General features: G+C 39.1%; 1 protein-coding gene across 2 annotated transcripts in view; it reads left to right on the top strand.

Annotated features, from left to right (window-relative positions):
* Positions 1–12,360, top strand: part of CDC40 (cell division cycle 40) — a 38,630-nt gene that overhangs the window by 2,457 nt on the left and 23,813 nt on the right. The window contains exons 1-3 of one of the 2 annotated variants that reach the window (XM_048081107.2): positions 5,959–5,997; positions 6,506–6,592; positions 8,051–8,180. In XM_048081107.2, coding sequence (XP_047937064.1) covers positions 5,974–5,997; positions 6,506–6,592; positions 8,051–8,180 — 241 coding nt within the window. In that variant the 5' untranslated portion in view covers positions 5,959–5,973. Of the gene's footprint in view, positions 1–5,958; positions 5,998–6,505; positions 6,593–8,050; positions 8,181–12,360 lie in introns of those variants that run through there. The other variant, XM_066994431.1, reaches the window with a different exon arrangement.

The following is a 12,360-nucleotide window of genomic DNA, read 5'->3' as shown; positions in this document are numbered from 1 at the left end:
GCGCTGGCGAAGCAGGCACCATCTGGGCACATTTTTTGGTGTTTCTTTTTCTTATGGATGTGTTTCGCTTTACGCAGCTTCATGGTGAGATTTAAGGCAGTTTGGATCAGAAGTAGGCACAGCCTTCTTGCAATGCCTCCTTTAAGGAGAAAGAGCCCACCTGAAGTAAGGTCAAAAGGCTTTCTGCTCTGTAAGAGCATCTCCCCATAGGATGGGGAGCTCCCAGACAATTATGGTGGCTCTGGTGAGCTGTGAACCTCTGTCTGCTTTGTGTCAGCATTGTGAACTTGAGGCACTAGGAGAGAATCAGCCACGGAGACCTCGTCCCCAGCATGGCATCCATCCATCTGTAATGTTGGACTGAGCAGGCTCTTCGTCTCTTCTGTTTTTAAAGCAATCAGTTCTGTGAACTGGGCTTCTTTAAAACGTTACAGTTAACACGGTGAGGGAAAACACAGAATATGTTTAACTGATGGCCACTTGGTGATCTTGGTGATGGCCACTTGGTGATTGAACCCATTTGGTATGGGTTAGGCATCCAGAAACTGGCTAAGAAAGGTGTCTGTGTTGTTTTTTCTATGGATAGTGAATTAGGTAAATTAAGAATGTAATGTGAAACAGTCAAATACAGAGGCTCATTTCCTTGGTGTTTACCACCAGTGTGTTATGAATGTTAGTTCAGTGTCTTAGTAACACTGGCTTTGATTTGAATGTAGAGTTCAGCTTACAATTCAAGACCTATAGCAGTTCCCTTTTTTCACTCTAAATCCCTTATTTTAGTTTTCTCTCTAAGTTATGTTTTGCTAGACTTTGCCAAAAGCAATTATAATTTTTTCATACAGCTTCTACTGATACAAAAAAATCAACCTTAAGGTTGCTCACAAACCTGTGAATTAAACTTAGTGAATTAAAAATGCCGAAGGAAATTTAGGAAATGGAACATACTGTGAAGAAACCAGATTCGCATGACGTGTTGCAGCTACAACTGTTGCTTTGGGAGAGAGTATTTATTCTTTGTCTGTTCAGGGTGAGACTTGGATGGGAGCAGATGGTCCCTTATTCATCTACAGTGTCTCATTCACTGTTTTTGAGGACAGGATAATCAACTGGACTGGGCTAGTACAGGAACTGGAAATTGTGTATTTAATGTGGGAAGGGGTTGGAAGTCTCAGGTCTATTTTTTTTCTGTTGGAACTAGTTTACCTTTGGCAGTGTGTAGGTGTCCAGAAAAATATTACTTCAGGGAATAAAAATAGACTTCAGTCACATTCCTTAATGTTCTTTAAAATCTAATTCTTGCTCATCTGTGGAGAGGAAAGGTACAAAGTCATTGTGAGACCATTAGGAAGCAATAATGAACATTGGTGACTTCTGGGATGACTTGTTAAGAATGTCTTGGCTTCTTTTTAATTTGATTTCTTTTCTGCTTTCTGTTGACACAAAATATCTTCTGTAGATGTTTAGAACTTGTCATCATGCAAGATGATGGATTTTTAGCCTAGTTCAACGAAACCATTAAACATATACTTTTCTTGTCAGTTTATTTTTATTTTTTTCATAGAATCACAGAATGGTTTGGGTTGGAAGGGACTTTAAAGGTCACCTAATTTCAACCCCCCTGCCATGGGCAGGGACACCTCCCACCAGACCAAAGCCTCAGCCAACCTGGCCTTGAGCACCTCCAGGGATGGGGCATCCACAGCCTCTCTGGGCAGCCTGTGCCAGCGCCCTGCCACCTTTTGAAGTCAGTGGGATGGACATTTACTGTTAGAGTACATGAATGGGTAGAATGACTAAAAGCTAGTAAGGACCAAATGTTACTGCTGGTGCCTCATGGTAAATGCCACTCATTTCTTGGTAATAAATCTGAAAAATCTATAGAATAGGAGAATATTGTTATTTGACAGCCCAAGCGATTTATGCAAGAATGGGTAAGTGACAAACTGCTGAAGCCTTCACAGCTCGTGGGATGCGGTCTTAATTTACTGCGTTTTTTTAATGGATAATTAAAACTAATTAAATCTTATGCAAAGCCAGCTGTATGTTTTAGCTATTTGGCTAATTAGCAATGAATTTACTTGGGGAGAAGGGAACATTGTAAGTTTATTATCTAAAATGTCCATGAAAAAAACAAAAACATACAGATATCTTGTAACTTCTTGCTTGCATGATGTGAAACTAAAAAACTATGACCTTTGCTTTGTGCCATTAAACCTCACGTTTGGACAAACAGTTGAAATTTCAAGTGTCAGATTCTGTTTCTAAATGTATCAACAACTCTCATTAAACTTGAAGGCAGCCACATGCTAGCACAATGGGTGTTACAGAGTTTGGCTGAAATTTAAAAAATATTGTGGATTAAAAGGATTGAGAGTTGCACTAACGTAGGCAACATTATTATCCTCTTATGAAGGAACAAAATTAGCTGCATCCATACTGTAGCTTGTTGCTTTTGTTTAGGATTTTTCTTTAATGTGTGTTTCAGGGATTTGACCTGTGTCTAAGTCAAGGATGTTTTTGTCTCGTCTTTCAAAGATATCAAAGAAAACTTCCAGCAGGCTTTTTCCAGAAAAAAAAAAAAATCTATTTTTAATGAGCTATCTTACATTCTGCAAATCAAGTGCTTTTCATAAATTGTAATGTTTTTGTTTTATGACATTCAGGTAGGGTTTTTCTGAAGAAGAAGAGGACTGTGGTGCATGTGAAGAATCCGTAAAAAGGAAAGCTAATCTGGTTTACTGTATTAATAGTCTAAAATCCCTTTTGTTTCCTGTGCTCTTACCTCTGCTGACTTTTAACTGGCCAGAGGGACTTTATGGCAGGGCTGAAGGAGGACACCTTGGCAGCAGCCAGACCTTCTGCGATCTCTGGGGAGTTGCAGTGAAGCACTCGTCTATGCCTGGCTTCTCTGTGCCTCGAGGTAGATTCCTTGGGAAACACTAGTACGCCACAGTACAGCCCCGAGTGCCCTTCCTCTGTGACAGCATGTGATACAGTGCTGTAGGATGAAGCACAGCAGAGAGGAGGTAAAAGGAGAGCAGTTAAGAATGAAATAATTTTGTATATACCTAACCAAATACCATCTGAACTGTATATCAACCTGATGTTGCAAGTAAGATGATGATCACGTTATTGGAGAGGGGGAGAGAGAGAACAATACCCCAAGTGCTTCACTAATAAAATATCATCTGTTTCTTTTTCTTTCCTTGCATCAAGGGTGATACCTCTGTTTTTCTGGACAGACACACATTTATCCTGTATTTACCAAACCTCAGTGGATCAACAAAGCGCAATTTCAGTGCTTTGCAGTCCTTGTTTCTGTTTAATTATATAATCTTAATCTCTTTTAGACTAAATTAAGTTGTTCAGTTTTTTTCTTCACGGGTCATATTTTCTTAGACCTTGGATCATTCTTGATTTTTCTCTTTTGGACCCTTTTCAGTAGCTGGTATATGTTGCCCTATGTTGCTACAGTACGCAGCTGAACTCTTGTTACCAGTGCTGAGGAAAGCAGAGAGCGAACATGGAGAGCTGAAATTTGCAGCTCCATTGCATTACGTCATTCGAGAAAGCCATATTCAGTAAAAACATTATTTGCTAAAACCTTAATTCTTCTTTTGCAGGCTATGTGGGCTGTAGCACCTTTAATAACACTGGAACGTGCCATAAAGCCGTATTTGTACCATCTCCAAGCTGTGGCAAACGCAAGCTGCCTCTGCCAGTCCTACAGCTGAACTGGCTTTCTGCAGAGGAACACTGTGTCTGTTTAAATCAACAACTTTCTGACCCCATTTTTATGATTTCTGAGCAGGAAGTCACCTAAAGTAATACTCAGCCCGTCGTTAAAATCACAGATTCCTTCCTCTTTCAGCTAGCTACTGATGGTCTTCCATCCCACAGAGCCGCTTGTATCGCACTTAAGGCATAAGCTGCATGATGAATTGCTCATCTTAAGCTTTTAGATGAATCAAGATACGTCCTGTGAGACCAAAGGGGGGGGGAAAAAACCCTACAGGGACGTGGTCCCTTAGATTACCTTATCTCTGTCGCAGCCTGCCTGGCTGCTGCTCCTGTCATCTCCTCCCTGTTCACGGCAGCGATGGCAGACGCACGTGGAGTGCCTGCGGTGACAGTCTGCTGGCTGGTGCCGGCATAAGGGGCAGCGGTAGTCGGGCAACCTGGGTGCTCGCTTTTCTCGCTTCCTCCGTCTCAGAAGGACGAGTCCTGCTGAAATGACCTGCTGATACCTTTTCGCTCTTTCATTTCGCTTGAAATTAAGCGGTGCGCTTCAGCAGCGCATTAGCAGATCGTCGTTTGGTGCTCAAAAGGAGGAAAGCGTGAATAAGGCTGGAGGTCTTGCAGAGCGTAGCTCTGATGAATAGAACACATGCTTCCGTTTCAAGGCTCGCTGGTTTTCGCGTAGAAGGAATATGCCCGTGGTGGTCCCGGAGCAAACCTATCGCCTGGCTTCAAATGGCTCCGCGCCGTTCCACCAGCAGAGGAGGAGAACCAGACCTGCTGCAGTCCTCCAGCAGCAGGTCAGCCTTCGCGGCACAACCTGTTCCTTTTCTCAGTCACCAAATGGTGTGTAATAGGAGTTAACAGAGGAGGAAGAACCGAACAATTCTTGGTAATTTCGCAAAATTAGATTTCCCTGCCTTTCTCCATATAAAGAGCAGGGAAAAAAAAAAAAGAAATCTATGCCTTAATTTCAAGTGAACTAGTGACTGTTTAAATGTCACTGAGGGTCAGATAGATTTTGCCATGTTATCAACAATATTAATTTTTATTTCTTCAGCAATAAGGTTGGTGGATAAGATGTGCAGTCTAGCTGGCAGAGCAAGCTGTAAGTTGTAACTTGAAAAAGTTACCTATGGAAAACATCCTCAGGTTGTGGATATCTGCAAGAAAACGCAAGTGCATAGGTAACAGAGGTGGGGAAATGGATTTGATGTGCCCCTGTCTAGCTGGGGATGGGGTGGTGTCTGTCTTGTTGCTGAATGACTGGATCAGGCCTGCTGTGCTCTTTGTGGGCGAGTTCGTGGTGTACGAAGGTCAGGGCCGTGCCTGTACCAGCAGCCACTGCCGTCCAAGCCCAGTGAGTCGGAAGGGGGGCGTGAGGAGAGAAAGGAGGGCAGTCGGAGGATTGGCAGCGCTGAGGGCTCCGGCAAGAGCCGGGCAACGGCTGGGCTGCCTGCTAAAATAACTGATACGCCGGGAGTATAAAGCTCTCTAGTTGAGCTTAAAACTCTGCTAAGACACTAGTCTTAGTACAAAAAACAATTGATGGGGTTGCTTTTAAAAAAAAGACACATTTTTGGAGCAATTTTAACCAAATGCAATCAGGTGATGATTACGGAACGTGTCATTTTGCACATTCAAGGTGCTATAATCCACGGGAACGCTGAGTTTGTTCCAGGTAATTCTCTGATAAACAAGATACTGCTAAAATTTGATCTGCTGCCGTTCCTCTTCCTTCTGTGAGTTGCAGATGCTTTTGGGATCCCGTTGTAGACGAGCACTGATTAAATATTGATGCCGAATACCTTTCAGTATAATTGTTAGGAATGTTATCAATATACAGACGCGTTATAAATCCCTTTCAGATGTCTTTATTCTAGAAGAAAGCTGCAGGAAGCAATGCTGGTAGAAGTACCACAAAATAACGTTCTGCTTTGTGGAACTGAGCTTCCACTCTGTGGAACATCAGTTTAGGCTCAGAGTAAATGAACCTTTGTAGACCTCCTCGAAACCAACTCTTTTGGAGCACTGCCACCTCATCGGAGTTTTTCTTTCCCGTCTTGTCTGTCTTCCGCTTTGGCTGCATGTGCCCTTCTGAGGTTTTCCCTTTGAGTTGTTTGAGAAGTTATGCTTTTTTTTCAGCCCCTCTTTCTTGTTCCTTCATCTATCAAGTTAAATTTTTGTCACGACAAGCTTGGGAACGTGCTTTAAAACTGGAGCTGAATTACATTCATGCCTTTTGGTAAAAACTTGGAGGTGAGGGGTCATTGGATTCTCTGAAGCTCATTGTTATGTTTGCTCTGATGTCTTCTGTTTCCAACTATCTTTCAAAGCTGTTGCTTGTGACTTCTGCCTTCTGCTGTCTACCTTTTGTAGAAATTTAGCTTTCACACTTTAATATTGAATTGATGACTGTTTTAGTTGACTCTTCTTTAGAAGAGCTGGCTTTCAAACATCTTGGGGAGCAAAAAAAAAAAGCTTGCTTCTAATCTTGGTACTGTTTTTAGAGTGTGTACATGAAATCTTTTAATAATAATACACGTGCAAAATACCACATGCCTTTTAGACTGAATTTCTTCTTTAAAGCATTATTTTGGCATTTTCTTTCTTTCTTTCTTTCTTTCTTTCTTTCTTTCGCCAAAGTGCTTTTCTCTTTCCATCGTTCTAGAAGTGTCAACCTGAATCCAGTTGATTTGGTCATATAATGTCATATAAAAAGTCTGGATGTGAAAAATGGTGTTTTAATCTGTCTGTTTTATTTCAGGAAGATGTGGAAACAGGAGTCCACCTCGATCCTGCTGTCAAGGAAGTTCAGTACAATCCCACTTACGATACCATGTTTGCACCTGAGGTAGGAAACAACATTGATATTTAGAGCAGAAACTTACTTGGCTTAGAGGGCAGAGGTTCTGTAAATCTCACCTAGAAGTCAAATAAGGCATACTTCACAACCATATAGATGCTTGCTATATTTAAGAATCTAATTTGGGCAAATGGAAAAAAAAAAAAGTTATATACAGGTATGTAGGTGGTACTTTTAATACTTGAATTTTAATATTCTGCATAAAACTTCTGAGAATAATCTTACAGTGGTGATCAGAATTAGAGCTATAAACATTAAAAATGAGGCTTGGAAAATAGCATTATAAGTAAAACAAACAGTTTTAAAGTGGTCTTTTACTTTTTTTGCATCTTCTCCTATTTACTCATCAAGCTACTTAGCAAAATAAATTGTAAGTCTTGTAGATGTATTGTTTTTAATTAAAATCCAAGCAGTTTCAGTATAACTATTCACATCAGCGTTAAGTGTTTTTTTTAACTTAAGCTATTCTAAGGTGTATAGTGAAAAACCATATTAGGCTCAAGTTGGACTGGATGGTGTAATGTAGACCACTTTCTATTTTATAACTGACAGGCTATCTGAAATATAAAAACAGTTGTCAAGCATTTATATATTTTTCACTATTTAACTTCTTTGTAAATGCATTTTTCACTATTTAACTTCTTTGTACAGATTGTATGTTGTGAAATCAGGGGGTTGGCACTCCAGATAGATAAAAAGCTGATCAGTTCCTTGAATTATTCATACTAAGATGGCCCTACATCAATCTGAAATTTCTATATCAGTTGTACTTTGTTTAGAAAACATTTTTTGGGAAATACATAAACTGGTATTTACTGATACTATTCTGTGTATTGTATGTGTTTGCAATCACTGTTCAAATACTTCTCGATGTCCATGGTATGTTCAGGAAGCCTTTGGCATTTGTCATCTTGCAAAAAGAAAAGCAAGGCAGGGTTTCCTAAGTGTTTCTTCTGGAATAATGCAGCAAGTCCCTAGTTGCTTTTTAGATGCATGAAAGTGGTGTTGGCAGTGTAATTTCCATATTAACTACAAGAGTTTTATAAGACTTGATATCTCCCACTTCTAAGGGACAATACACTGTGATTTTGTCTTCTGAACGTGCTTGCTACTGATCACATACTGAATAGAAGTCTTTTTTGTCTAACAGTTGATATTGATTTGTCTTCTGTACCAGTAATACAGGCTAGAAAGTTCAATCATGAAATGAGCTGTTCAGAGCAACTGTGTTAGTGATCACTGTGTAAAATAACAGACTAAGATGCTTATTCAGTAGTTACAGGGAAACAGAAAGCTGAAATGACTTTGTGTTACCATTTTTGAAAGACAAACCATTCTTTTCGTGTTCTTTGTTCGTTTTTGTTTGTTTTTTTTCCCCAAAAGTACACACACGTAAGTAAGAAATAAGTAATTCTGATATACCTTATTTTATCATTTTTACTGTAGTTTGGACCAGAAAACCCATTCAGGACTCAGCAGATGGCTGCACCTAGAAATATGCTTTCTGGATATGCAGAACCAGCTCACATCAATGATTTCATGTTTGAGCAACAAAGAAGAACATTTGTAACCTATGGTAAGTCCTTAATAGTGGAATCTACACGGGGGAAAGTCTTTGAATGAGAATCCATACAGCTGTAGACTGTAGTATTTATTTGGGTAATCTCATTTTGAAGCTGTAATCAAGTGTGTGACCTACCAAAATGCTTTTAATTAATTCTTCCATTAGCTGCATTGGTGTAGAAAACACAAATCAAAGTTTCACGCTCTTAATGTAACAAATAACTGAAGATCTTTCATGCAAATAGGTTACTTCATGTGATTCTAACTAAAGGTTCACGAAGCTAAAAGAAAGCCTTATTGAGTTGTCAGGTTCTTCACAGTGGTTGCTTCTTGTAGAGATAAGCTGAATGAATGGAGATTGGAAATGGGAATGCATCTGCTAGAGTAGTTTTAGCAAAGATATACCTGAAGGTGTGTTGTCTTCATGTGGGTGGTCAGAGTTGCTGCTTTCTCATCCTGAAGAACGTTTTCACCTGTAAATAGCTGCATATCTTGTAAATGATAAATATGAAATATACTTAGGACTTTTTTTTACACAATTTTAGCTAATAAGCACTTTTCACTGAGTCATCAGTATGTAGAACATAAGTAAAATGCAGATATTAAGAAATGGATGTCTAGTTGTGTAACATAAATTTAAGTTATTGGACTGCAGTTTTGATGTTAGAATTGACAGGTAGTGCAGGTAGGAGCCTGAATAGGCAGTTCGGGTTTTGGTCACTGAAATTATATTTTCTGCTGTGTGGATTGTGTATTTTGTAACTGTGTTAAATACATATTGCAAAAAAAGTGTCTGTGGGCATATAGTGTGTAGTTTTTTGGATTTCGTTTTTATAAAATTTAGTTTGGGGGAGGATAGAACTAGTAAGTCTACTCCTGCTGTTGATTTACATTATCAGTACATAGCAACTTCTCTGAAGGCTTTACTACAAGAGAGTCTTAAAAATATATCTTTGTACTGATAACACTGGCAACCGTGCAACTATCATGTTCAGCTTTCTAGAAATGTTCTGTGGATAATGATCTGGGTACAGCAAAAACAGAGCTACAAAAGGGCTGAGATAGGCAGTTTAAACTGCAAGAGCTGGCACTGAGAAGCTCAAGTACAAGCTAGAAGGTGCAGTAAATGAGCACTAGAAGGTCTATTGTGAGCTGTTTAACAACAGCGCTTGTTTAAGCTGTCAAAAAGTTGTCTATTTAAAACATCAATATTTTCTTTTCCATTTGGACGGAGGTCATGAATATCTTCTTGAAAAAGAGCAGCAAGTATAAAACCACAAGTATAATTGCTAGGCATAAACCTGATTCTTCTGTGTTTTTAATGACAAAGCCTTTGTATATTGGAAGAACAGAAAGTAAACTTGTTAGTTGAAAGCTGCAGATCTTGAAAGCTCTGGCCCTTTCCAGGCTGCTTGACAGCACTGCGCGAAGGCAGGAGGTCTTAAATCTGCAGTGGCTCGCATGTAGATAACCCGTGACTAAATGAAGGACAAGTGTGGTACAAGAGAAAGGTTGGTAAATGAGATCACATATCCCAAACAGGTCAATGCTGCAGTCTCTGCACCTTAATATGGTAATTTGTTCTTAGCTTTTTTGTCATTATTTTAAGGTAGGGTTTTTTCCTTTTTCCTTTTTTTTAATGGTAGTTTTATGTATCATCTTGAAAGTTAATATGTTTTCAGTGAGGAAACCTGTATTAATTACTAACAAAACCAAAATATCTTTTGGCACAGTCTTTGCCATGTACTTCTCTTGCAGTAAATATTTCCTGTCAAAGTACTTTTTCTTCCTAGTGCTTGGCTAGATCAGAACATCTGCGCTGTAGCTGAAAAAGGCTGGAATGTTCCTCAGCCCTCTTTGACAAGAGGGCAGCAGTGGATACCTAATGAGGAGCAGAAGGAAGGGACAAACAAATAGTAAAGTGGCTGAATATTTTTCTAATACGCCGTCTCTCAGCCGGGCCAATGTGTCTGTATTTATTGCTTTTCAGGGAATTTGTTTTGGCTTTGATTTTTTGACAAATTTATCCAGTTGCTTCTTGAACAGGTCTAAGTAAATGGGTTCTGTATACTTGGTAAACTATTGCAGGCAGGTCTGCAGCTCACCAGCACCTTGTGTGAGGAAGTAGTTCTGTTTGGCTCAGACCTGTGGAATTTAACAGCCTTCTAGTTTGACTTGATATCTCTCGATCTCTCATGTTGGAAAACACATTAGTCATTTTTTTACTCACCATTTTGTTGTCATTCCTTACGTTAGAGATCTCAGCCATAACTTTGTTTCAGTCAGCTTTTTTGCATATGGCCATGCTTGTTCCTCTTGTTTTTCTGCGTTAGTTCCACTGTATCGTTAGTGAGATGAAGAGCAAGGCTGTATACAGCATTAAACATGTAATCTCACCATGGATTTGTTCTGTGGCTTAATAAAGTGGGAGTTGTTTTTTTCCCTTCAGTTTCTAAGAAGTAACATTGGATTTTTCATTACAACTTTGAATAACTTCATACGAGCCATTTGTTCCCTTTAACCAGATCGTTTATCACTACGTTGAACAGCATGGGCCTGAGCAAGGATCTGCCAGTGACTTTCCTGCACTGTGGAAACCAACCATTTATTCCTGTTTTAATATTTTTGTAATCAATTCACCTTGTAAAGATGTGGGTTTTCTGAAAATGTCCTTGAGGTACCCTGTAATCAATCTAACTGTGTTTCATAAAGGTATCCAACATCAACCAATTTTCTTTCATTCTCATGTTTGTCACCTCACAAATACTCTGGAGTTTTTGTCACTGTACTTTATCCATACAGAAAGCTGTGTGTTCTGTTCTGCTGCAGTATTTAACACCCAAGTGCCTACTGATCATTTTCTTTATTTTAGTTTTTACTGCTTGAAACTTCTACCCATACAAATATCTGACTGATCGTCTTGTAGTTTCACAGCTCCTCTCTAAAGCATCTTTTAAAAATAGATTTTGTATTTGATATGTTCCCTTTGTCATATAGAGTCAATATTGGGTGAGAGATTTTATACTGTGATTTGGCTTTAGATCTCTTGGGTGAACACCATCTGCTCCTGATGATTTGTTACCACTCATCAGACACTATAGTCTCCTGATATGCTGCTTTGAGGTAGATGCTTTGTCATGTTGCCCATAAAGAAAGGTTCTAGCACAAGAGCATCCCCAAGCTCCTCCATAATGACCATGTATTTAAAAAAAAAAAAAAAACTCGTTTTCTTGTGATACTCTTTTTTTTTTCATTCCTTGATCATCTGTTGGCCTACATGCTGTCTGATGTGCTTTCTGCTCCTGCAGTTTTTGACAAAGGGTGATGTGTTAGGTTTTTGTGTCTTGTGTGATTTGTTTCTCACGTAGGTGTGGGAGAGGCTACTTTACTGTGGTTTTTACTTCTAATTTGCTAGAGTTTGGTTCTTTGTATTTTACACATTTGGATGCAACTTCAGCTCGTTGAAGAATATTTTCTCATTTCTAATTGTTTCTCTTTACATAATGTTCAGCTGTGTTCACTTCCTTCTGGTCTCTTTTATGTCTTTTAATAGCTGGCAGGCATTAGTTCTTCTGCTCCAACATGCTGTCTTTGAAATATCCCTGCATTCGGAAAAGGCTTTACTGTTTGGTGCTTACTTTCTGTTCCTTTTAAAAATCTTTTCTGTTTTGTATAACCTTCCTGGTTTGAGATTAAGATCACTGTAGTAAATCTCTTTATGGCTGTCTTTGCTTCCTCAAGAATGTTAATTTATTCTCTGTTATGGTCACAGTTAAAATGAGTATCCTTAGGGAAAATGCCTTAAAATCAAGGTTCCTGCACTGCTCAGTTAGCTTTTTTTCCTTGTGAATTTCTCACACGACTGCTTCATGGAATAGGTACGTTTTATAAAAATGCTGTTTTCAGCCTATCTTGACGTGACATTTGCACAGTCTACTCCAAGGAGGTGGCTAAAGTATCTCATTATGACTGTGCTTCTTTTCCTAGCACCTCTGTTACCATCTCATGGTTATCACCTCTTCTGGCTGAGCAGTCAGTAATGGAGTCCTGGTAACTCTACATTGCAACTACTTAAACCTGGAATTTCAGTCCAAAGGATTCTCTACTGCTTGTTAATGCTATTAAAAATTGCTAATCTAATTTGCTTTTAAGCTTTCTTTAACATACACCAGTGGGGAAAAAACATGCTACGA

This window comes from Anser cygnoides, chromosome 3 (assembly GCF_040182565.1).
Source record: "Anser cygnoides isolate HZ-2024a breed goose chromosome 3, Taihu_goose_T2T_genome, whole genome shotgun sequence".
Lineage (NCBI taxonomy): Eukaryota > Metazoa > Chordata > Aves > Anseriformes > Anatidae > Anser > Anser cygnoides.
The sequence above is the reverse complement of the archived record's forward strand: the minus strand, read 5'-3'. Positions and strand labels throughout refer to the sequence as shown.